The sequence below is a fragment of the Rattus norvegicus genome, chromosome 1 (genome assembly GCF_021556685.1).
Source record: "Rattus norvegicus strain SHRSP/BbbUtx chromosome 1, alternate assembly SHRSP_T2T, whole genome shotgun sequence".
NCBI classification, from domain to species: domain Eukaryota; kingdom Metazoa; phylum Chordata; class Mammalia; order Rodentia; family Muridae; genus Rattus; species Rattus norvegicus.
This window is the reverse complement of record NC_141534.1, coordinates 270,571,709-270,599,362: the sequence shown is the minus strand read 5'-3', so window position 1 is coordinate 270,599,362 and position 27,654 is coordinate 270,571,709. Positions and strand designations below refer to the sequence as shown.

The 27,654-nt window shown below is 44.6% G+C and overlaps 1 protein-coding gene and 1 long non-coding RNA gene across 4 annotated transcripts in view; one reads left to right on the top strand and one right to left on the bottom strand.

The window, feature by feature from the left end:
- The window catches only part of Atrnl1 (attractin like 1), a 543,698-nt gene that overhangs the window by 68,919 nt on the left and 447,125 nt on the right, over positions 1–27,654 (bottom strand). For all 3 annotated transcript variants that reach the window (XM_087552341.1, NM_001431114.1, NM_001431115.1), the window contains 1 exon segment: positions 20,425–20,539. In XM_087552341.1, the coding sequence (XP_087408467.1) occupies positions 20,425–20,539 (115 nt within the window).
- LOC148007949 (uncharacterized) lies at positions 927–17,547 on the top strand. The gene is made up of 3 exons (XR_015648338.1): positions 927–1,008; positions 14,052–14,094; positions 15,111–17,547. It is a non-coding gene; the product is annotated as an uncharacterized LOC148007949 (long non-coding RNA).

Here is a 27,654-nt window from a genome sequence, read left to right as displayed (position 1 = left end):
CATTCAGTAGAATTCGGTTTCACATTTCTGTAACCAGCCAACAGCCTCACCCACCAGGGAGACCTGACCAGGGTGAACCCAGGACAAAGTGTAGACCTAAGCGGTGGCACTCAGGATGTAAATGAGCCTTTGATGCACTGTCACTACTGTCTCTGGGCTGTGAGATTACGGGAAAGTTCTACGGGTTTTAAGTGTTAACTTAGGACACTTCTCACCGTGGCCAGAATGCGGGGTTACATTGCTTTTAATATTGGTGGTAAAGCAAACCATTTCTTTCCTAATGCCCTGGGCATATCTGAAGGGATAGAGACACCAATGGCCCTTGTCTTCTGTATAAGATATTGCTTTCATATATTTCTAGAAGAGCCAGAAGTTATATACATATTTCCCCACAACATAACTAAACTATTCTGATGAACCCAGTCAGGTTGGAGCAATTTTCTTTTTATCCCCAGAACCCCGGCAGGTGCTTTACGGTATTCTCACCACCCGATGCTCACCCCTCTGTTGAATCTAATTTTTAGTAATTTGAAAAAATGACAAGGCATTCTGCAGTACTCACTACGTAAGTCCTAGCATAGCTGCACGGCAAGTCTATCCACTCTGCAGACGAGAAGACAAAGCCAGAGAGATCTAGTGACCTGCCCAAGATCCTCCACAGTTACGAAACGGCAGAGTTAGAGATTGAGCTCAGACTTCCTGGCTCCAGAGCCCCTGCTTTTAAGCATTTTGATATTTTACTGTCTTACATAAAAGCTTGACTCATGTACAAAGATACTCACGATAGGATCAGTAATCAAATCAGATGGGCTGGCCGGGTCATGGGGAACACAAGGGTGGTGTTCTGTGCCCTAGAGCATGGTTACTCAAGTGATTGTGGGGTGGAGTGGAGGCACAAAGGAAGCAATGCACCAGGGGGTGGGGTCAGACAGCCACTGACCACTCTCAGAATGTCCTGTGTCCCCTGATAGGAAGACTACACATTCCAGAGGTAAACACATTCCAGAGGTAAGCACGTGTGCTGGGAGACTTGGCTGCCAGGTCCTCCCTGTGCCGAAGTGAAGTGCGGCCTGGCCTTTATCTCAGGTGACTGCTGTTCTGTCCTCTTATCTAGGTCTCTGCCAGGCATCTGGCCTGCGGAGTTCGAGGGCCTGCGATTAGTCACTTGTGATTGGCTCCTTGATTTCAGAAGAACCATACCCTTCTGTCCCACAGTAAGGGGACACGGAAAGGGGCTGTGGCTATGCTTTACGCCTGTCTTCCACGCCGTTTACAACACCTCAGATAAATTGGCAAATAAATTGATAAACCTTTCCTGAAGTGCAATTTAGCAATGTGTATTGAAAACGTGGCAATGTACTATGTGTGCACAGGAACTAACTTCACAGCTAGAGATGTGGCCCAAGTCTCTGAGGAAGAGGACGCTTTATTCGGGACTCACCACAGCATTGTTTATAATAAGAGGCCTGAGAAGACATAAATATCTAAGAAGAAAGGATAATAAGACATTTATGATACATCCATAAAATGCAATATTATGCAGTCATTAAAATGATGTTTCTAGAATTTTTTCTGAAGAATATTTAATGACTCATTATATAACATTTGTTGAAAATGAAGAAATTAGAAATGATGCCATTTATATAAAAGTAACCTAAATATATCGGGAATCCTGGAAAGAAATGGAACTTTTTTGGTGGATATTTCCAGGCTCTAAGATGTTTGCTTTATCTTTTTTTCCCCCAAAAAACGTTAAAGAACTATACATTAAGTTTTCATCAGAAAATCAGCCAATCACGTATAAATATCCATGAACTTCCAGGAAAGTGGGGGTGGCGTGGGGGGAAGTGGCAGTGTGCAGCAGCAGAAGAGAAATGCAGCCTTCCTTCGCAGCCTCCCCACCACATGCATGTGCACACGTGTGCTCACAGCTGCACACACAAGGACACGTTTCTCACTGACAGTGGCTCCTAGTCCTTTCCCCCAGATGCCTGGAATCCCAGCCAACGGCTGAGCAGAGAATCAGATCATCTGTGACTGTTTCTATATACATTACCCCAGCTGACGGTCATGGTGCTGCACGACCTAAAGTCCTCTGAGTTAGAGCTAGGGCGATAGTCTCACGTTTACTTGTGCAAATCCTTTCAGCCTTTCCCCTGTCCCAGTCATTCATTCATTTCCCAAAGCCCCGGGGGAATGATACTGCTGTGGTAATGAAAGACCGCCCTCTGCTTGCTTCTTCAGTGTTGCTCACGGTTTAGTCAGAGAGACAGAGAGACACTGACGACTACTGATGGCGCAGAGTGAAGGCTCGCCATACTACACATTAACAGGTGTGGTCATCACTGGTTACCTCAGCAGGAGAACTTTAATAGGGAAGGGAATTGGTACCTAAGTCAGATGAGAGTCGGCTGTGGGGTAGAGTGGTGAGGACTAGGTATTTGGCTGGGAAAAGCTCAAGGGGTCTAGAGTCATCCTCTATCTGTACATACTAATCACCCTAGTACATTTAATCTCCCAACCTCCCAAGGCAGCAGCCTTGAGTAACCAATCCAATACGAACATTCTAGCACGTGAAACCATATCATGTAGCAGCGACTTTCCAAATACTAAAAGGGAATTAAGACCTGGGAGCTTTCACTGTGAGAACCCAGGCAGTCTCAAACCTGTGGAGAAGAAAGCTTTGTAAGCTGGGGGTCTGAACAAGGGTCAGACTCTCCCTTGTCTGATGCTGTTATGCTAATGATGCTGCCCCAGGAAAAGAAGAAAGGACCAGCTCACCGGGAAAGCATCCCAAGGTTCCAGCTCCTTCCAGTAAGGAGGCTTTGATGCTGTGTCCCACCACTCTCTTCCGTCAGAGATGACATAAATAAATGGTGTGCTGCAGATGTGAACCGTGATTTTAGGGATCTGCAGCAACTGAATACATTTTAATAAACTGGCTGATATTTTCAATGAAAATTCCTGGTGATTCTCACATTTTACACTCATAGGTTTTTAGAGGAAAAGAATTTTTTTTTCTTTTTTAACCTTGTGAATGCATGGGGATTTCAGAAAGAGGTTTACATCCATCAAAGTTACTAAGCTAAAGGTTTGGATTTATTTTCTAATTAACATTTTATCGATTGGACCAATTAGTCTGAACAAGACTGGGATTCTGGGGATTTCCTGGATCGGATGGACGCCTGTGTCTTCCTAATCTGCTGGCGACAAACATGATGTAAATTTACCAATTACAGGGCTGTGTCAGACACGCACCAGCAACAGCGAAGCCTGGGGTTTGAGTGTGAAGTGTTCTGGGACGAAAAAAAAGAGTCATGTTTGATCTCTGAGTCACGTTCAAAAATCCCCACTGGCTCTCTGGTTTGCTCTGTCCTTTTAAATCCTAAAACAGGGCAGATTAGATGCAAGCCTAACACATTTCCTGTAAGCGCTTTTTCCTCTTGCAGTTCTCTGGTCTATTTACTCCTTCCTGGTCAGGAACGCACCAGAGGACAGCGACTGCAGCCACAAACTTTAGAGAAACCAGAAACCTTCAGACTGGTTTTTCCTGTTGTGTGGCTGGTAACTGCTTGTGAGATCTGGACCCTCCGTGTTCCCAATCCACACAGCTCTCCGGGGGTCACTGCTGAGGTTCAGCAGGAGCAGGGTAGGAATCAGTTGTCTGATCTCCTCGCAGTGAGAACTTGGTGAGGGGCACTGTTCATTTGTGGTCCTGGTCTCTGTGTGAACTGGACACTTAGCCCACACCAGGTCCACCAGTCACAACAGAAACGGCATTCAATCGGAAGGCCCGTCCTTACAACAATACCCTGTGCTCACATCTGCATTACTTATAGCCACCCGGTAAGGAAGAGCTGCATGGTGCCATAACATGGTCTTGGCACGCTTGGCTATTTTAAACGCTTTCAAATAAAAATTAATAAGAATACGGTCCTACTTTGTAATCGTATCACGGTTCAGTAAGAATAGTGTTTTAAGCTTTTAGAATACTCGCTCTTATACTTTTTGATTTATCTATCCAATATGATTTAGAGGTGCAAGGTAGAGTTATTCATAACATATTCTAACAGTTCTAGTGAGAGAAAAAGGTGCTCCTGTCAATAAAGAAAAGGCAAGCGGGCAGTCCAAGAAGCCGGTTACAAACCGCGGAGGGCGCGACAGCCGAGCCAGGCACCATAGGGCCGCTCCTTTTCAGTCTCTAGCCAGATAGGGCTCCTTCAGGAGTGTAGACAAATCAGCCCATTGAAAGACCTGACTTGAACATCAGCTCTGCGGCTTGCTGAGTCCACATTCTACAATAAGGCCTCAGAGCCAGGAAAGCAACCCCTCCAGCTTCCGGTTGCGGCAACTTCCGGTTGGACTATTGCTTATGTTCCGGGACACAGCAGGATTGGCGGATGAACACAGGTAAACGCACAGAGTTCAAGGTTAAGTACGCTTTAGAGGGCTGACCCAGGAACCATGTCATACAACAAATGTGGTTGCTGTGGGAAAATAAGTTCATCCTGTAACCTGCAGATGGACCTCTGGAGAGCACCCAGTGGAAAAGAAATACCCTTCACTCTCTGAGACAATCTCAGACACAGAATCCTGAAGCACGCAGAGCTCTTTGCCTTTCCTTTCAACCCCCTTCCCCAGGCTTTCGGCACATGATCAGACCTCTGAGATTCAGAACTCCCTGCTGGGACCACCTAGAAGGCACATTGGCAAAGCTTTGGTCACACTTTTAAAATATTTTTTTTAACAGCCGCTCATCATTTTGTATTTTCTTTGTCTTTTCCCTGAGTTACACTGGTTATGCATTTCACAGGAATTCCGCAGAGCTGTTGTCTGATGACGAATGATGTGTGTCTTACTATGGTCTTAATGTTAACTGGGATCATTTGGGTAAGGCCACGGGTGCAGTTTCTCTAGCAGGCACTGACAGCTTTTCCCTTTGCAGTCAACTGCAAGTCTTGCTGAAGAATGCTCCCAGCCTGCACAGAGTGCCACTAACAGTTTTGTGCGGCTTTATATGCCAGCAGTAGTTCCCACGCTTAACAACTACTACTGTAATTTTGTCTAATGGCGACTCTCCTGCCTCCTCCTTGGGCACTCCTCCCCGAGGGCTGTAAGAATGACTTGCTTCCCTCTCTGACTCTGTTTGGGTGGACTTGGTTTACTCTGAGGAGCAATGGAGGGACACCTGTTTGTCTGGATTTTGTCACTGGCTGTTTGTTCAGTGTGACCTGTGTCCTTCACTGGGTCTTCTTCGCACTGAGCACTTACTTACTTCTGAGAAGTGGAAGATAACTTTAGTACATCTTGCTTTTCGTTCATCTTGCATTTCCCCCCTTTAAATCTTGGAACCAATCATTTAATTCCAAACCCATCGTTTCTTTTGTTAGAGAATAGTTTTAAGAAACCAAGATATGAGGATCAAATTTATTCATCACTGCCGAGGCACCACCTCCTAGTCCTTCCCTAGGCAAGAGGTTAGAAACAGGCACACCAACATGCGTGTTCTTCTGTATGCATCTATACACACCAGGCTATGCATGAGTCCACAGTGACCCTTGTGCAATCCAGTATGTAGGCGTCATTATAATCCTTATTTTTTCCTTATGTATTTTTTCTCTAGTGTGAGAAACCCAACTCTCATGACCATGATGTATTTACTGTGTTCAGACCCAGCCCAGCATGAAGCAGCCTCAGGACTGCAAACCCATGCGTCCGTCCGAATAAGCCATGGCACTTATGTCCGCATGGCATAACTTGCCTGTCACTTCTGGCCTTACACCCAACATAATCATTTTTCTGAAGTTCTTTAGGCTGCAATGGAAAATTGCTCATTTGTAATAATGTAGTCTCAATTTGTATCCTTTAAACTAATTTTTGGTTCTCCCTTATCCTGCTATTATTTACGTATTTACTAGTTGTGTTTGAGAGTAAAAGTTATACATAATCAAAAGCATATTCAAAGGGTTCCTCGGTCCCATCTTCCCTCATACCCATCTTTCCGTCTCTCCCAGCTCCATCTCCTCACCTTTGAGTGGCGCCTTTGTATACTCCCTCTCCATGCCTTTCTTGCAGGGAAACAGTCTCATTAATTTCTGGTTTACTTTAGTGAGTGAGTGTGTGTGTGTGTGTGTGTGTGTGTGTGTGTGTGTCTATATACTTTGTTTGAAGCTTGTGTGTAGGCACATGTGTTTGTATGAGGGTCTGCACGTGTGTGTTTGGTGTCTCTCTCAAACATTGTCTGTGCCTTATTATTTTTTTAGGTTAGATCTTTCATTGAACTTTGAGCTCACCAATTTAGCTAGGATGGCCTTGGGTGGCCAGGGGATCCCCAGGAACCTCCTACATCCACTTTCACAGAGCTGATTGCATTTGCATGTCCTGTGCCTGGTTTTGTACATGGATGCCTGGGCTGTAGTCAGACCTCAAGCTCCTGCATCAAGAACTTGTAGTGAAGAAGCCATCTTGCCAGCCCTTACTTTCTGGTTCTTCTCTTTTGTAAACATAGATCATCCTATGTTTTCTCTCTCTTTTGAAACAGGGACTCACTCTGTAACCCAGGTTGTCCTGGGACTGACTATGTATGTAACCCAGGATGCCCTCAAACTCACGGTAACCCTCCTGCCTAAATGCTGCTTGTGAGTTACCATTCCTGTCCATGTTCTTTACTCCCCCATGAACACACTAGGCTATAGTTTTAAATGCCCGGGATCTCCTCGCTCAGGTGTTTGCATGAGCATTGTTATCTGAGTTGTACTTAATGTTTTTGTTTATGAAAACTGCTTATGTATAGTTCATACTGCTGGAAGTGTGTTTCAGGGTGAATTTGTAGGAGTTAGAGTGGGTGCGTAGTTTTGTCAGGCGCTGCCAAATCCCCTTCAGTGTGCGGACAGATGTTGTCTCGCCTGCAGTATGCTGTCATCCTTTGTAATTTTCACCAACATGATAGGTGAGAACAAGCACCTCAGAACGGTTGGGGTTTCTGAGAGAGGAGAGTGGGGAGAAGCTCGGATGCACAGGCTGGGGAGCCATGATACAGTCTGCGTTCTCTACTAAGACGGGAGCTAACCAGGAGGCCTCGAAAAGGAGAAGACTCTGGAGTGCTGGCCAAGGCCATAAGACAGGGAGCAGTGACCTGCTGAGGGGATGGACTCTGCCCAGCATGAGACAGACGTAGGGAGAGCGACGTGGTTTTAGATACAACCGCAAAGGCAATAGCAGATAATGTTTAAAACAGAGACATTCAAAGATGTTTGCAAACATCTGCCTTGAAATACCCAAAGAAAGATTCAGAATTTAGGGAGTCAAGCCAAATCAGAAGAAGCTGTAAATGATGGCTGAATGGAAGGAAGTCTTGAGATTCATTTCTATGCCATACACATATATGTACACATGGACACACATGCACACACACACAGACAGACACACAGACATACATGTGCACACACCACACACCACACACGCAGATACACACACACATGCAGGCACGAATACACGTGCACATACCACACACACACACATACATGTGCAAACATCACACACCCCACACTTGCAGACACACAAACATGCATGCACACACACATGTATATACATGCATGTATACACCACACCACAGACACACAGATACACATACACATATACACACACACAGACACAGATACACGTGCACATCACACACACACACACACACACACACACACACACACACACACACACGCAATTGCCTCTGATCCTATTCGAAAACCTAAGGTAACAGAAGAGTGTAGAACATACATTTTTAGGAAAAATATTAGAAAATTTCAAGAAAACCAAGGATCTTACAGATGACAAACCATCACAGCATATATTTCTGCATGAAGAGAAACCCAAAGAAAGGTTTTAAACACAGAAGAGCACACTGCAAGTGGCTAACGAGACTTGGGGGACAGACAGAGGACTCGGTTCACCTCAATGGAGTTTTAGTTCCACGTCAGAGACCAGACTCGGAGACAGAGAGTATGATTCACAACCAGCTTAGGAAGTGGATTCCGGGGGTCAGCACCAACAGGCACAGGTGAACAAGACAAAGGAGGAAAAGAATTGGGCAGCACACCGACCCTCTATTGCTCTAGGCATCATTTACCACAGCAGATACGGATAGGACGACGCCCTTAGCTCACTGGGGCGGGACGAAAATGTTATAGCAGTGAGTGAAAGAAGACAAAGCTATGAGTGTGGATGGTTGAGATGGAGACAAGGCTCTCGGGGAGGAACCACCTCTGAGGCTGTGGGCCCCAGATGAGGAGGCCTTCTCTTGGTGGAAAGTAATAGGGGCACACAGGCAATTAGGTAGACTCATACCGTGTGGGGTGTGTGTGTGTGTGTGTGTGTGTGTGTGTGTGCGCACGTGCATTCATGCGTGTGTTTGTGCGTGCATGCATGTGTGTGTGCATGTGTACATGCATGCATGTGTTTGTGTGTGTGTGTGTGTGTGTGTGTGTGTGTGTGTGTGTGTGTGTGTGTGTGTGTGGTGTGTTTAAATTTTCTTTGGAAACCAGCACCAGGAGGCAGATAACCTCTCTCTAAATAACCATACTGGCACATTTTCATCAAGAACGGCAATGAGGACAGCATGTGCTTGACATCAGAGGAACTGATGGAAACAAACTATTCCCCCTTCTGGTACAAGAAGAAATGCAAACATTAGCACAAAGTGGGAAAGGTCAGAAATGTCAGGGAGGACAGAGGAGAGCCCTGAACTCTGAGTGGGAAGGCAGCTGGCGGCAGGGCAGTTGGCTCTAAAAAGAGGGGCCAGAAACCAAGAAAATAACACGTGGGCAAAGCCAAGAGGTCCTCTGTCTCTGAGGAAATTTCTTCAGGGAGTGGCAGTTTCCTTGTCGTACCAGCAGAGAGAGGAACCACATCTCGAGTCCCAACACAGTCTTGAGCCAGTGACATCTGGGGAACTCGAAGAGGTCTGAGGGTCAGCACAGGTCAGAAGGAAGATGGGCCTGAGCAAAGATGAAAGGCCAGACTCGGGAACTGGGCCGCACAGAGGACGGAGGAGATTTGGAAGTGGCTCTGTGACACGTGGTAGGTTAGCTAGAGCGGACCATCAGCTGCTCCCTATTTTTGGAGGGACAAGGACAAGAAGATAGGGAACAAAAGAAAATGGGATCAGATTGCAGTAGGGCTGTCCAGTGAGAGAATCACTCGGTCGGTCCTGGAAGTGACCAGCATGCTTTTCAGGGGACGCCTTTAGAAACCGTCTGTCCACGATGATTCTGGACAGCTGTGGAGCCAGATGCCATTTCGTTGTCCTTCCCAGCTCTGGGATTGGGCAGTTATATAATATAATGCATAAATAGAGTAATACAAAATTACCCCATCCATACATTTTATGTATCTATTAATACGGACAACAGTTTCCTTTCCATTTTGCCAGTAAAGTTTTGAATACAAATGTAACTAAGCCTCTCCCATTATGGCTCGGCCTTCAGAACTAATCACCTCTCTGAACACTTAAGGAGCCATTTTTCATTATGATGGGGAGCAAGGCGAAGGCAGATGGCACAGCCCTGTTATTGATTTGATGATCCCTGCCTGGCTTGTTGGGTAAATGGAACGAATGACGGTCACTGCATCTAGACTTTGAGGGGCTTCAAGGTTCAATTCAAATTATATCAGACAGCAGGTTCAGGGGACAAGAATCCATTTACTCCTCAGAGTTTCTAAGTGACAATCCCAGCGATTATGGAGGACCCTTCAGACCATCTCCAGGGAGTCTTCTGGACCAGCTACAGTCTTTAAGGAAGAATGAACATTCTCTCTCGGGTCTTACTGGTGCTTTTGGTGCACGACAGCTCAGGACATGCTGCCCATCAATTAAGGAAGTCTGGTCAATTTGCATGGCCTGTGCTCATTTGCAAATTATAAGGCAGATAGATGGAGATGAATTACTCACTTCTCAGAGGGTCATTAACTTTTTCCTTAAAAGCCCTTTGAGAAAGACCATTGTGGCTCTAAGGAGTTAACGTAATTATAGCCCCCAGGGTTACCTTCTGTGGAATTACACTTCTACTGCTGCTCTTCAACCTCATTCAGGACTGTCATTAGCAGGGACACACATTCATGCTAACAGCAGCTCTGGAAGATGTTACCACACCACTGAAGAGCGCGCAGAAGGACCTGAGACCAGATTACAGTTTTTACATTAAATTTTATTGTAAAATCGCGCGCGCACACACACACATACACACACACACACACACACACACCCCAAAATTAACTCCACTAAAAGATGATTAGGAATTTTGATCAAAATTTGAGTACTTCACTCCCAGGGGAACAACTTTACTGAGGTGGGCGCTAGGAAACGTCTATGTAGGGATTCCCTGGGTCCCTGGATCTGACCCACTGTTCATCACCTTTGCCTGACACGTCAGGGCTCTGTGTGGCAGGTGTTGGATAGTGGAGAATTTCTAAGAGGAAAATTATCATTCTTTGTCAGGCTAGACAGACCTTTACCTTGGTAAAATATACACTAGGAAGCACCAAATCCTTTCTGCATGAGGGATGCAGAGACCTTGTTTTTGTGGCCCCAGCTCAGCTGCACACACATCTCCTCCTATTCCTAGGCTCTGTGAGTTTCTCTCTAGCAAACTGTGAGGTAGAAACAGGTAACCCAAAAGGCCATTTCTCAATCGAACAATGACAGTTGTCTGCCATTAGGATTATCCGTCCACCCTTGTTTAATGTAGAAGGACTGAACGTTGGTATCCTTTCTCCACTCCGTAACAAATATGTTTGCGGAAAGCCTAATCTCCAAGCAATGGCTAGGGAAAGAGCACCTGTGGGTAAGAGTATATGTTAGATAAGGCTGTGAGGGCAGAGCCTCACTTACTCAACACAGGAGGTCCCATGCTGTCTCCATTTGTAAGGACACAGCGGAGAGGTGACAGCTGAAAGCCAGGAGAAGACCTCCTAGCCCATCCACACCTGGACTTTGACTCGCCAGCCCCACAGCTCTGAGAGCTGTGCACGTGCTGTTTACCCCAGTTTGTTTATTGCAGAAGCCCCACTGACTGCCAGCCAGCAGGCTTCACTTAGATTCCTTCAAATCCATGAACTGTTGTTTTTCCATCGATGACTGCGTCGTTTTTATAAGGAGTTCAAAGGGAAGCAGACCTACTCTTTATATTTAACTTACAGTCGGAGGACTTGCACCACAGTGCCTTGACTTTACTTCAGGAGCAGCTTGCTTATTGTGAACGAGTCTTGATCCCAGCACCAGTTTTGGTAATATTTCCTACCACCCCACTTTCTCCTTGACCAAGGCAATTGTTTACCAATCAACTGTAGAACTATCAGAATGGGGTGGTGGGCAGCAGGAAGGCCAGGGAAAGGGAATGTATTGGCTACAGGCTCACATCAGTGTGAGGCCCTCTGCCCCTTTAGAAGTGTCTCTGACTACTCGTCCTGAGAACATCTGAGTCTGGGTTAGCCCAGCATGGAGGCCTGTTTCATGCCCACTAGGCATCAGGTTTCTAATTGGTGTTTTTCTTTGCTTCCTTAATACATGGATCAATTCCTCTCCATTAAATAAGACACAAAGATAAAGTTTAAAACCTCAGCTAGGAGGAACATGGCTACCCCACTGCCAAGTGACATTGGCTATAGAGAAGCTCGAGCTGTGCTCAGAAGCAGGCAGGTAATCCTTCTATTTACGAAAAAACACCAACTGAGGTTCAGAAGAACTCATTGTATTGTAGGTGACATTTTTCTGACTTTAAATTCTGACGCCGGGTTTACTTCTGTGTGGCTGTAGGCAGGCGTCCAAATCTCCACGAGTTCACTGTCCTCCCGGGTGATGAACGTGTATTCTACATAACTTCTAGGGTCATACTAATTTAATGGTGTTTAGAGCACAGGACAGATTCTGAACACACCGTGTGGTGATAATTATGACGAGAATAGATGCTTTGGTTTGTAACACTCACCGGCGAGGCGAGGCTCTTCCGAGAATAACGAACACGTGGATCTTTACTCCATGAAATTCAAATATATATTTTTACACATAAAGTATGAAACCAAGTTCTGCTATCTCAAGTTAAATCTCTTTTTTAAAAAATATCACTAAGAAATCAAAATTAAAATCATAAAACAGAAATTTTATGACCGGCTTCCTGGGTGGAGTGTGGGAGATACAGAACTTGCTTCAGTGTTTAGTGTCAACCTTCACTAATATTCTGGTTTTATTGAATCTTAAATCTAAGCAACTAATTTTTAACAGATATATTCCATCAAAAATACAGTTCTCAGCTTAATTTTACTCCTCAAGATATGCAGCCTCAGTGCTTCAGGAATCAATGAAGCCCAAAACCTAACCTACTAAGGTTATGGCTTACATTTGTATAGCAGATTTCTTTCTTTCTTTTTTTTTTCCTTTTTTTTCCGGAGCTGGGCACCAAACCCAGGGCCTTGCGCTTGCTAGACAAGTGCTCTACCACTGAGCTAAATCCCCAGCCCCTGTATAGCAGATTTCTTTTGGTGAGAAGTTCTACATGTTATGACTAATCGATTTTACTCATCAATCAAATGTTTATCAAGCAAACAGTAAGGCCTGGAACCCATTGGTAGTTTCTGCCTGGGAACCACGTGAAGGGACCTCCACAGTGTCGGACAGGTTAGAGTGGGAGAGGAAAGAGTTTCAACTGATGGCGCTCACACATGTGGACCATGTGTAGGCTCTGTGGAGCAGAAGCAAAGTTTGAACTGTACACAGTATTCATAAGTGGAGGGACAGGATAGGAACAGGGCCAGGTGTGGTGGCATTTGCAGGTAACTGCAGCATGGGTGCTGAGGGATAGCTGGTTTGAAACCAGCTCAGGATACATACATTGGCATTGTCTCCAAAAAATACAAAAAGAAAAAAACCAGCAAGCAGGCAAGCCGGCAAGCAAGGATAGACAGTATTACAGCACCAACAAGTCTCAGAGGCTGAAGAGATCGAATGAGGCCCACTCACTCAGGCTGCTGTGTGCATGAGTACAACTGAGGGCGGCAGGCGCTAGATGAAGGGGCTAAGTCTGCCCTGACGTCTGTCTCTGGAGGTTTCAACAGACGGCAAATGGTTCGTGGGCTTGTGAGGAGTGACAAGTACAGTGGTGTTTTATCCTCGGCAGAAATCCAGGTTTGGTAAAAGCATGGTGGAAATCAAGAATAGGGTCTGCTCCGTCTGCTGTGGGGAAGGAAGGTGACTTTGACCTTATATCTAAGCAGCAGGAAAGCAGGGAGAGATCAATCTTCAGCAGGTGAGAATTTATGGTTGCAGGACTGGGAAACTACACAGCTTTCCTAACTAGATGCAGAGGACCCCAGAGACTCGCTAACGCTGGACCCAGGGCAGTAGAAAACCTTGTCTGTAGGAGCTCACAGACACTGAAATGCAGGCAGGCAGAAGAGCTCTGGAGCATGGCTTATCCACGAATTCTAAGTAGGAACCTAACACAGGTCAAGGTGCAGGACACCAGGGGGAGCAAATGCTTCCAGAAGCCCAAGAGGAGAGAGATGAGGAATATCCACCTTCCAACACTACAGGGCTCTGGTGGCTGTGAGAGCTGAGGAAGGGCATCATAAGGGCTGCAGCGGTCTCTGCACAACTACTATAGAAAGCAGTAACCTCCCTCCGCAATCAGAAATCTCTTCAATTTTACCTCCACACCTTCTGTTCATTTCACTTAACATGTTTTTAAAATGATGGCTTTGTTTGCCTGATTATTTGTGTTGTGCTTATATCTCCGAAGGTTGCAGTCTCTCCAAATGTGGGGACTCTAGCACGCAGTGGATGCCTTTTAAATGCATCTGCGTGAATATAAGGAGCGAGTGGATCCACACCTGCCCTAGGTCTGGACAGAGGACAGAATCATTCCCTGCTGTGGGTTTGGGGTCATTTGCATACCAGACATTCTTAGAGACAACAACAACTTTAGACACTTGTTCTTATTTAATTCCCTTCCTGGGTTCTCAGCCTATGTCATTTATTAATCCACACTTTCTCGTTCCTTGTGCAGATTAACATACTGGCTGGGCGCAGTACTGGGATTGAGACTAAAGGTAACTAACATGCTGTATGTTTATAGGAATTTAAGAGAGTGGTCCTGTTTCTTCCCTCTGCCTCCTCTGGTAGAGAGTGTGAAGGTTGATCAGCAGAAGTGTTTCTGTGAGTGTAGAGATACAGAGGCAGACTTCTGAAGGAAGGGTCTGCCTAGGATCAAAATCCCAGAGACTGGAGAACGGGAACTTGTTTAAGAACTGTCTTGAGAGGAGAGTGTGTCACTGAGAACAAGTATTTCTGGAATACATCTCTAAAGTCATGGGGGACATTCAGCTTCCATTCACTTATAAAACAGAGACACTATGAATTACTTCCATTTCCCCCGACATGCCAATAAGATCGGGCCCCACTGACGGGAAATGCTGTGGGGGGCTGTGGGGAATGGGTAGCCACCGTTCACGGCTGTGGGATCGCAAACTGGTACCAACTCTGGAAATCAGTCCGGGGAGCTTTCGAAGAGCTAAAAATAGATCAACCATATGACCCAGCTGTATCAAGGGACATCCTACGTTGGAGATACTCGCACAGGCTTGTTCATGGCTGTGATACTCACAATAGCCAGGAGGTGCACACTACCTGAATGTCCTCCACTGATGGAGGGATAATGAAACCATTGTGTTACATACACACCGTGGAATACCACTCAGCTGTGATGAGAAATGAAACCAGGAGATTTACAGATTAACAGACAGGGCCAGAACTAGTCACACTGAGTGAGGTGACACCGACCCAGCAAGACAGGCTCCTCCCCTTGTGGCTCCAAAACTTCCAATGTGAGCATGTAATCTGCAGGAACGACAGAGACTACGGAAGGAGAAGGGGGCATGGGTGGGGGCAGGGCTCTAGAAAAGGGCAGTATGCAGGTGCTATGAAGGGGAAATGGAGAAGGGGGAAGGGAGCTTTAACTCGAAGGAGGGCAGAGGTCGGGGGAATAAATACTGGGGATGTTGGAAATGGGTATGAAATCATTATATGTTTTCACCAAACTAAATATAACACACACATGCGCTTACAGGAAATTATGCCACCTAGGATCATAGTACTTCCTCAAGAATGACAGACTACATAAGAAACATACAGAAAACCAAACCAAACCAACAACAAACCCCACAAGACCAGGCATGAGAAGTCTCAAGACACCCTCAAAATGATACAGGCTGCTGCCCCCGGCTGTCTCCCAGAGGCTGAAGGTAAGGAGTCCCTATGGCTGACGACACCTTCACTCTGCATGTGGGACTTGAAGGAACTGAACTGGGTCTGACCCAGAAGCCTCTTTCCTGGGGACCATCAGCGGCTACGCAAGCTGCCAGGGGGACAAGCAGCAGAGGCTTCTATGTCGGGAGCCAGCAGCCGTTTAGCTGGACTTACAGCCCACTCAGCAGCAGATTCACATCTAAGTAGCCAAGGCTGGCAAGGCCAGGCCACCCGGGGGGGAGGGGAACTCACCACAGCCACTTCCTGAAGCAGTGTGAACTGTACCTGAGCCCTTATCCTCATCCCACAGACAAGAGGAGCCCTCGTCCCTTGTCAAAAAGCTGCTTTCTGTTGTAGCAGATGAAGATCATCATAGAAACCCACAGTTGAACGTAAATCAGAGAAGTAGTCCTGGGTGCCAGGCTCCAGCTGAAGCATCTACCCTCTACCTAAGGCTCAGGGGACGTCGTAGAAGATGGAGCAGAAAGAGTCCAGAGCCAGGACACCAGCTTGTCTGTGTTCTACATGACAGGGAAGCCACACCCATGAGATCTCAACATTACTTCTGTCTGAACAAAACCTGGACGATGACACCTGGTGACGTGTCCCCACAGAGGGAGAAGAATCTCACAGGGCAGTTGATGACCACTGAGCAAGAGGGAGAATCAGCTTTTCTCAGGGATGGACCCCCCACCCCAAACTGGTCCAATACCAAGTAGCCAGCCCCAAACACACACATGTGAGGAACATGAAATGTACTCATCCGGCTTCTGGACAAGCACTCGGTGTGTGTCTCAGTCCCTGCTCCAGGTTCTGGACCTGACTTCCCTCAGTAACAACAGGGCGTGATCCAAGAACTGAAACGTGTGTATGTGTACACTGTGTGGGTTTGTGTGTGTGTCCTAATACAATGGCTGACTGAGAATTGATATTTCTCTTTCCTTTTTAAACTCCAAAGGTCCTTTTATCGTTGTTATAAACAGTAAACGTATCAGTGACACCGTGGCTAGATTATAATTTTAAACGTATGCAATACTTGTAGATTATTCTAAGAAAGTCTGATCATCTTGCCCAAAATTCTAAACCCCAAGTAAGGCATCTCAGTCTTAGACTTCCCAGCAGCATGTCCCGTGTTAAGGTCAGAAACAGCACAGAAGGAGAGCTTCTGAGAAGCTCACACTGACAAGGAAGGACGGTAACCACCACTGCTCAGATGGAGGATTATGGCCCACTCGGGTGGGGAGGTGGCTTAGGAGGCAGAGGAGGTGTGCAAGCCTGAAGACACGTGTTCCAGTCCTGGGACACTCATAAAGGGAGCAGGAGGGCTGGGTCACGGTCATGAGCCATGCTAATAGTACAGATCTCACAGTGACCTCAGAGCCTGCTGCGGTTGGCAGGGGCTGCTCACAGCAAACACACAAGATGCAGCCTGTTTTCTGGGTAAGTAAGGCACCTGATTACTTCACCTCCACAGACATCGGAAACGAACAATCAAAAACCATTTAATATTTTGTGCCTTACTTCTGAGCCACCTAAGGGGAGAATTGCTCACGAGCACTTCAATATATTATATAGAAGCACAACACACATACACATACTCACACCCACACATTCACACACTCACACACACACACTCACACACACATTCATACACACACACATTCACACACTCACACACACACATACACACACATACACACATTCACACACACATACACACACATATACACACACATTCATACACACACACATTCACACACACATTCACACACACACATTTACATATATACACACTCACTTATTCACACAAAAGCATATACACACATTTACACAAACACATATAAACACTACACAAACTCACACAGACACACATAAACATTCACACACACAGACATCACACAAACACATATAGAGACACACAGAGACACAGAGACACACATAGACACACACAGAGACACACACACATAGACAGACACAAGCACACATACTCATACCCTAAAAAGATGAGCAGATTAGGAGACAGTCTAAAGAGGGGGTGTCAAGGAAAGAGAATGGAATATATATGAAGAGAAAGTGGGGGAACAACTTGTGGGAAGAAAGGGAACCAAGAGGGCTGGGGTAGGGAGAGGACAAATAAGGACAAAGTTCAGTGACTCCTAATGCATAGAAATGTCACAATGAGGGGTTGGGGATTTAGCTCAGTAGTAGAGCACTTGCCTAACAAGCACAAGGCCCTGGGTTCAGTCCCCAGCTCCGATAAAAAGAAGAAGAAGAAAAAAAAAAAAAAGAAAAAGAAATGTCACAATGAAACTCTCTACTTTGTATGCAAAAAACCAAAACAAAGCAAAACCAACCAACCAAAAACCCAATAGAACTGAACCAATAATACTGAGGGAGAGATTGGTGCCTGGAGAACCTAGAGGTTAAACGTACAGTTTCTCTTTTCACCTTGGATTTGATGACGGCCAAAGGCAGTCCACATTTTCAAGACAGATACAAAAGGTCACCTCTACTCATTAGATATTACAGAAGCAGTTGTTAGTAGACAGTAAACACATTTAGGTTTGCCTCAGAGCCCTAGCTGCCCCTGCAGGAGAAAGCCACCGAAGTGTGTTTCTGGATGCTCTCTGTTAGCCGTTCAAAAGCAGCTTGAGGAAGAAACAATACAGTGGTGACTTTAACTGTCATCTAGACTGGATCAAAGAAGATTTAGGGGCCTGAGAGTAGAGTGTGTGTGTGTGTGTGTGTGTGTGTGTGTGTGTGTGTGTGTGTGTGTGTCTGTGTGAGCGCGTGTGTGAGCACGCACATGCCTGTTTTCATTGGGTAGTCTGAATGGATCTGGAAAGAAGGTTCACCCTCAACATGGATGTGCTGAATGAGAGGGAAGAGGACCAGCAAGGGTGACTGTGCCCTGAAGGAACCCACAGACACTGTGTTTTTGACAGTCAAGAGATTGTTATTCCATTATTTCCAAGTACTTTACTATTAAAAGAAAACCAATGATGTAGCAAAGCTGAATTTTATAGTGAAATCAGTATTCGCAGCACTCCGAGTCCCCAGCGGACATTCAAACTTTGCCTGCTCGCACCTGTCAATCAACCATCTTTCCAGCTGCCATTAGTGTATCACATATTTCAAAGCAGAGGCTGTCAATAGATAGCAGTGTATCTTGAAGGGTAGAATCAAAGAACATTCCTACTCCTGAAGAATACCTGGACAAACTTATTAGGTTTAAAAAAAGAAACAAGTGACAAGAGTGTCTTGAATGATGCATGGAGACACAACAACAGACACACAACAATGGAGACATACACCACATCACTTCCCGAGATGTGGAGAAAGTGTGCACACCACTTCAGTGTTCCATTGCTCTACCTGGGGCAGCCCTGTAGACAATATCATCATCAATCAAACGCTTCAGTTATGAAGTTGTGGGCTTGTTAGTTATAGGGAAACATGCTCTCTGCTACAGCTGGCGGTAATATACTGTTTTCTCTTGACTCTGTATCCTTCCCTCCCCCACTCCAGTTCTCCCTTGCGTGTGCGTGTAGAAGCAGTGCTTCCTACACAGGACTCCTCTCACTCAGAGCTTTGTGTTACCCAGTCCACAGGCTTGTCACGATGATCGAATGTGAAGTCTGAGAGCACCGTGTAAGGGACACAGTGAGGCACATACATTATCAAGGGGACCTGAAACACACTCCCCTGTTAAGAGAGCATGGCTACAGTGGAGGTCCACATAGCTTAAGTCAGAGTTAAAGGTCAAGGGGTCAGAATATTGACAGTTCCTCTACTTTCTCTTGGTCAAGGATCAAGGGGAACGTTGGCTTGTTTTCATTAGCAGAGGGTTTGTTTTGGAAATCATCCCAGCTTTAAAATAATGCTTCCATTAGCTGGGCTCGGTTCCTATAATTATCCATCTCATCGGACCAGTGCCAAACTTAGTGCCAAACTCTTCTCCATTCTGCATGCTATTCACCTGGGCAGTGCTAAAAGAACAAAGACACCCACCTAGTGTTTAGGGAGGCGTGGGTGGGTTTCGTCTTTGAATAAACATTTGCTGTTGAACGCTGGATAGAAACTCTTGCAGCAAGACAGCTGCAGGTGCTGTAAAGGAGGAGTCTCGGGCTGCTGGAAACTGTCCTCAGGGGGTGGTTTGCAGCATGGACATTTAGAGTTTCTAAGATGTAAGGTTGGCTGTTTCCCATCTTGGGGGTGGGGCCGTACAAATCATGGCGAGGTCAAAGTTCAGTGGGAAGCTAGGAAGATAACCGAACAAGGAGGCAGGTTCACTGTCCGCCACAGTGAAGAAGGGGCCAGGACTCAGGCACTTTGTCTTATGACTAAAAGGAACTGAGGAGAAGGATCTGGAAAAGCCCTTGCTCTCAAAAGCATTCCTTCTGTTGAGAGCTGACAGAAAAGACAACAAGAGCATCACAGAGATTATTTTGGGTGCATGGATTACAGCATGTATACAGAGACACGAGTGTGCGGTGCGATCTGCCTCCTGACAGCACTCAGAGTGAGTGAGGGCATCCTGGTGATGAGGAAACCACAAGACCATACTCAGGACCAGCTTCCAAATCAAAGCACGCTTCTCAGGTAGGAGAAGGGGACTCAGGACAGGGGTCACTCTGTTCATCCCTGGGAAAGAGAACACCTAGCCTGTCAACTACACTTGTCTGGAACCGAGAGGGAGAACACATCCCACTCTGTTTGCTTCTAGCTACTGTCTCGTGATGCCACCCAGTCCCCTAAAGACACAGCTCCTCTGGGCTGGCTCCATATCCGTGATGAGAATTTCTCATCATAGCCATAATTCCCATAAACCACACATGCTAGGAAATCAGAAGCTGACCACCGCATCAAGGACTTCTTTCCATGAATGCCCTTACAAGTGGATAAACCCCAACAAACTGTACAAACACACACACATTCAGTAAGTGTTTATAAGGGAAACACTCGAAAATGCCAACATATAGAATGTACATATCTGTGTGACAGTTTATGCACTAATAAGATTTCATTGCCATGTTCTGAATTATAGCCATAAGGGTCCTGACAGAGTTTTTAGTATAATTCTTTCTTCTCCTCAATCAAAAAGTTGCTTACCGCTGTTGGATCATGCATCATACCTGATTGCCCGGGGGGTGGGGCACCTGATGTTCCTCTCGGTAGACAGAGAAACACCGTCAGGACAGCAGCTCTGTTCCCAGCACAGGGTTCGATGGCTATTGGCTTAGGTGCACCCTGGAAAAGAAAACCCACTGTGAGGTTCATAGGTGACAAGGTGGTGTAGCTACTTGCCTCTGCATTCCCTCTATCCTTCAGTGAGCAAAACTGCACCCACTCGAAGGGGATCCCCTGAGCCGGCAGGTGTGTGGTTAGCCCTGGTGTGAAAACAGCAGCCACTTCATTGTGAAAGCCTAGCTGGCACATCACAGAGTGATACATCCTGGTTACTTCCCCTCCTCTGCTGCCTTTCATGAGTGATGAGCTGCATAACCCCATTTCCATATAGGTAAGGGACCGCAATTCCAAAAATCCCACTAACATATTTTTTAAAAACTACTTCTTTGTGTGTGTGTCTAATACAGCAGTGACATTGTTGCTAAAGTCAATCGGATTGCCATCACTCCATAGTCTACACTTGTAGAATAATTTCGTATACAATGTAGTATTGTCAAATCCAGCCTTCCCGCTGTACAACAGAGCTCCAGATTCACGCACCTTAGCAAGCTAGGTTTACAGCCATTCCCTTACTCTTTATCCCTCCCTGACTTGGTGACCGAGTTTCTGCAGTTTGACTCTGTGCATTTGTCTTAAGAAATCTCCATTTTTAAGTGAGAGCTCGCACGGGTATGTCTCTAAAATTACATAAGTGACAGACATATACAATAATTGTCCATCATACACTTGTATAAATAAAAGGGCAGACATCAGGTTAATATGTGAATATTGATAATGAGGGTATTACATTAATGTTTTACTAGGGATTAAGTGTGTCATGGCCTTGCATATATTGCCTGATTTACTTTTATATATGCCTTATAAGATGAAAATATTTAGGAGGATTCTTCTGTAGCCATTACCTCCAAATTAAAACATTTCGCCCAGTAGAAGAGCATTAAGTCTCAAAAAGTAAAGGAGACTTACAAGTCTCAGGAAGTTCCTGAAACAGACATTCTTCACAAGGTCCTCCACAAAAATACAAGCAGTAACAGATGCTGGGAAGCTCAGCTGCCTGCACTCCTCTAAGTAACTCCAATAAACTCATTCGTCAACTAAACTAGGCTTGAGTGGAACCACTTTGGGGCTGTTGTTTGTTCTCCATCTGGAATGACCAGGTATTTGATCACATCTCCCAGATAGTCAAGTCTCCTAGGAAGTCAAGGAGTGAGAACAAACTTTCCACAGCTGGGAAGAAGTGAGAGGGTGGCATGTGGACTCAGGGAACTGCCTCCGGAGTCTCTGTTTACAACAGTACCCTACAACAGTACCCTGTGGCCCATGTACAGACAGATAAGCACAAACATTCACATACATGCACAATTACATGTACACATCTATACACTCATCCCTTCCTACTTACATTATGCAGACATATTTATACATATCTTAAATACAGAGTGACTTTGAGAGAGTACAGGTTATCAACACAGTCTAGAATAGCGGCTTGTATCATATTATTTGAAGAATTAGTGGTCAGAGATAGCTGTCAAAAGAGTATCTCTGTATAAATGTAAAATTAAGCAGAAGAAACAACTAATAATAACAGAAAATGCCTTTAATTATTAGAACAAATGATTACTCAGATTTTTTCTATTGAAGATATTTGAACCTTTGAAGAGATACAGACATATGTAGCCATTCACCTAGAATATTCTAGAATATTGCCATTTCCAGAAAGCTTAATGAGGCATTAAAGATAAAATATGTTCCCTTTTATGTAAAACTTAGACTGAGTTTCTGGTTACAACAGTTTTATGTGGTTATAAAGGATTTCTCCTTTATAGCAACATAAATCTCATGTTTAAAATTACCCTCATATAGATACATTTTGGAAGTTTTCTATAGAAGGGTACAAGTGGCCAAGGTGGGAAGCAAAGGCCCTTAAAATGTTCCAAGATAATGTGATTGACCACGTTGTCTGACTTGTACCAAGTTACATGATCTACGGTCTGATACTTTAAAAGCTTACATTTAATTTAGCAGATTAAGTTTTGAAAACGTTAAGTCAGAATTAGCATAAATACATAATATTATCCCATGATGTAAATATTTGGTGAGTAGCCTTGTCATAGTGCAAGACTAACAGAAAAATATACTATGAATTTTCCAACCACATTTCTAGGCAACTGAAATGTATTTTAATTTAATAGATGCAAAATATATGTAAAGGTCAATTTGCTAAAATATACCAAGAGATTGCAAAATGAATTCCAGGTTTGAACGGCAGTAATTTATCAGAAATATCAAACTTCCTATCACTGTTGCTAAGAAATAACTGATTATTGGTACCTCAGATAGGGCTGTCTCTGTTACTGTGTTTTCCAGCTCTAAGTGTAAAGACCAGCAGATTTAGTTCATTTAAATTCATTTAAATAACTTGATTATAGAAACTAGAACTGTGGAATTGGAGTATGACTAAAGATCTTTGGGAAACAGTGTTGTTTGTGTTGGGGACTCAGGAAAACAATACGTGGTTTGGGAGTCCATTACTTGGCGCTGTTGCTACGTTACCTTCCTACTTCTTAACACCACAGGAAAGACTGTAAATACTGAAAGCATCAACTGGAGGAAAAATTAGTGCAAAAGAGCCGTGCGTTTCTGGTGGAATACGGGTGAATTAGTGAACACTTTAAACTTCAAGGTCTGAGCAATGGACGCGGACAAAGGGCCTGCAGAACCGGACCGTGGAGCAGGGGTTATGGCTCCCAGAGAGCCAGTTCAGTTGAGTTATTCTTACAATAATTCTCTCACTCTCACTTCTGCTGTGATTATATAGAAAAAAAAACATTCCTTGAAAACCTTTTTGTGTTAGTAAATTACGTAAAAGGAGATGATCATTCTACTTTTAAACCAAATTGGCTTCCAACTTGGACTATTTTTAGCTCCTAGAACTTTCATAGGAGGATATTATTAACAAAGCATGAATGATTCATTATGTCTAAAATATTAGAAACTAGCCCATTCTCCAACACTTCTGGAAGGAATTAACATAGTTAAAATTATTGCAAAAGAACTTGTGACAAAGATCACTTTAAATATGGGATTTTATATCTTAAAAATGGAAAGAAGCACTTTGTAACCCTTGAATTAAAAAAAATAGCAACATGCTATACATGATAATATTTTGACTACCCCAGTCTTGTCAGTTGTTTTGTGATAACCATGTAACTGTGAATCACAATCAGTTCACAATGGCATAACTTGCTCAGAGAAACTTGCAGTGTATCACACATTGATACATGTGAGCCTTAAGAAGAGATAAGGCTCAGGTCTCTTGCCTGCAGCACTCAGCAGCTGGGATTTACTTCAAGGCAGTTTCCTGTTGTGCTGCAGAGAACCCGTGGGAGAAAACACGACTGACAGCTAAGGAATGAGCAGCCCTAGTCTAGGAAGCACAAGACACACAACATAGAACACAACATTCACCACACACAATGCTCACACAACACTCACAGAACACACATCGCTCACACAGCAGAACACACAGTGCTCACACAACACACAATATGCACACAGAACGTTTGCTTCAATGGAGTTTTTTCTAACTATAGAACTTAGTTTCAAGTCATTATGACGAGTCATAGATTTTTACAGCAAACTCTCCCAGTCTTTTAGCTTTAGGAATCACAAATACTTTCAAGGTATTTCTTTAAACCGTACGTTCCAAAAGTGCGACTGTCATTTGAAGCAGGGACCTATCTTGAGAAACTGCTGTGACATGAATCTTGGCAGGTTTAGAACATGCCCAGATCCCAGTGAGGTCCATCTCTGGAAGCCCTACATGGCGGCTGGGGACTAGAATATCTGATTTCTTAGACTAGCTATTCATCTCACATCTGGGTCATGACTCATAGGTAAGAAGTGAAGGTTTAGAGTAAGACTGTAACACGGTAGTCAGAGCTAGGTGTATGGAGTCTTTAAGTACATTAAATAAAAAAATTGTTGTCAGCCAACAGAAAATGTCTGTGGGTCACACTGGGCATGAAGGCTGCCCTAGGGGGTCTGTTCCACAAAATAGCATTCCTGGGCATCTGGGCATGATGGCTGGCCATCGGTAGAGCGGTGTTCCCATGGCTGGTTTGAGAGCTCTCTCCTTACTTCTTGTCACTAGCTCCAGAGTTGGTCTCCTCCCCTCTGCCATCTTTCTGTGATCTAGGACTTTGTCCTTACAGTGGCTACTTTCATGATCCACATCCCTCAAAGACACATCAAGTGTCACCTAGCCATGAAACTGTCCTTGGTCTGAGACATCTGCCCACTCCCTTTTTAGGTCTTTACAGATGATGATCCTCTTTAGTTAGGTAAATGGTTTTCCATTCCACTGATCAAGCTCTTTTTAAAAATTTTGTATTTAATTTTTTTTTACACTCCAGATTTTATCCTTCTCCTGGTCCACCCTCTGTCCCACATCCCATACCTCTTTCCTGCTCTTCATGAGGATATCCCCACTCCCTGGGGCCTCCAGTCTCTTAAGGGTTAGGTGCATCTTCTCTGACTGAACCCAGTCCCGGCAGTCCTCTGCTGTATAAGTGTTGGGGGGGCTCGTATCAGCTGGTGTGTGCTGCCTGGCTGGGGTCCAGTGTCTGAGAGATCTCAGGGGTCCAGGGGTCAAGCTCTTGGAAATCCGGTCTTCCCTGTCTCTTTCTTCCCCTGTCCTTATATTTTGGCAAGCTTTTGGAACAAACCATGGTCTTGAACCTATGTAAATTCTCTACCACTGAGAATTTATTTATGTATTTATTTATGGGCAGCGTCTTACTATGCAATCTAAGCTGGCCTGCAATTTATGATCTTTCTGCTTGAGCCTCTCCAGTGCTGGCGGCAGAGGTGTGTGCTACCACACACCAAGCTCCTCAATCGAATTCCTCATCCTCACTTAGCTCCTGTAGTTACTTCCTCTCTTTGAATTGCCTCAGTATTGTGCCAATTGGGGGGGGGTGGATTATGTCTCTCAATATTTAAGATATTGAAGTAAATGTTGGGTGTCTGTGATGGTCCCAGCAGGCCCTGGGTTGCCTATAGTACCAGCTACAGTGAAACATGTAAAACAGAAGAGGGATGAGCAGGTAAGCTTGTCTCAGGGGTCACAGGGAGCCAACAGTATGACATTATATATCCAATTAAGGGTATTAGAGGAGTAGGACAATACTGACAATAATTAGATGCCTGTGTGCTGCTCGGCATTAACATACATTGCTACATGTAACTCTGCAACCAACTTACAAGGAGAAGCAGTGGTTTCCAATACAGAATTGAAGAAACTCTAATTCAGAGGGGTCAGCTAATATTGAGAGGCAATACCATCAGTCACTGGCAGATTCTGGATTTGAGTATGTGGGTTCTTAACTGAAATTCTATCTGCAATGTTGAAAGTTACTCTATGTTTCAAATATCCATTTTTATGAAGAATATATTTGTAATATCCAAGTCCTCTCTTATCATGTTAGGATTTCGGTTATAAGAGTTACATGTATATACTTGCCTGTTTCTTTCGAAAATATTTTAATCAATCCTTTGGGAATCTCATATATTGTACTTTAATTATTACTTTTTATTATTTAAGATTTTAATGGGAAACACTTCATACAATAGACTCTAATCATGCTTTTTCCCTCCCCCATATGTTCCCAGCTCCCCCACCTCTTTGCCCACTGAACTCTAAACTCCTTTTTTTCTGTTTAGAAAAAAAATGGATAAACAAAAAACAAAATAAACCCAAAACAAAATGCAAAGCAAACCAAAATAAGACAAAACAAAACAGAAAAACAGCAGAAACTCACACGTACAGACGCACACACACACACACACACACTTGCACGTATACACACACACAGGCACACTCACACAGGTGCGCCCACACAAGGCACGTACACTCTCACACGAGTACATGTACACACACACACACACACACACACACACACACACACACACCCTTGCATGCATACACCCAGGCACATTCACACACATGTGCATGCACACAGGCACACACATGTATGTGCACACCCAGGTATGCTCACACACACATGCAGCACACAGGGGCACACACACAAACACACTCACCCCTGCACATGCACATGCAATTGGCAACCATAAGGGCACTAAGAATGGGTGGGTCCAGGGTCAGCTTCGCCACTGTCAGTCTGTGTGTCACTAGGCCACTGTCCCTAAATCTAAAGTGGTAAGTGTGCTGAGGGACTTTTAGGTCCTTTTCCTCCTTAATAACTCGTGGTTATGGCGTATGGACAGACTCTAGAATATCAGATGTTGCAAAGCCTAAGTATCGTGCACTTTAAAATCCAAGTGCTTGGTAGCGTTCTTTCCTGCTCAGGCACTTTAAATGGCCACCGTAATGTAAGGAATCCTCTTATACCATATGATGAATACGTCACATAGGCTTAAGTGGCTCCCATGGCATGCCAAAAAAGCAATTAGAGAATTGAATGAACGGATTGAGGATTAATGCGGCCGTGTTACACCTGTCAGCAGCAGTCAGTGTTGTGACAGAGAAAGAATAATGTCTGACAAGATTCGCCAACACTAATCTGATCTACGAGTGAATTATTAAAAATGCAAACAACTGCACATTAATCACTCCAGCGTTTACTCCTAAGATGTGTCTAGTGGTATTCTTATCAGACCTATCTGTAAATATGAATGAACAACTTGGTATGTGCCGTTTAATGACTGCTTAAGTTGAGAGAAAATTTAGTTTTCGTTAACACTAGTAAAACGGAATTAAATTTACTGAGCCTTGAATCAAGTCGGCATAGTAGCTTGATCCATAGCTAATCACATACTGAATTCCACCGGATAGTCAAGTCCCAGGATTCCAGATCCCCAAGTCAGATCCTTGGACTTGGTGGTTGGTCTTGGAAATGGTAATGTGGCAAAGCACTTTCTTTACTTACTGACTTCCCCGCAGGAAATGACAAACAGAACGAATTCCCTAGCAGGCTCTGTTCAGTAGGAGAACTCACAGTGACAAAATAAATTAAGCTGATGGACAGCCTCAGAAAGCTGGGCTAAACCATCCTAGAAGTCAGTTCAGAGACTGCCTGAGGGAACAGGTAACAGGAGAAGACAGCATTTACAAAGTGGTTGGACACTCTGAAGAAGCGAACTGTCAATCGCTT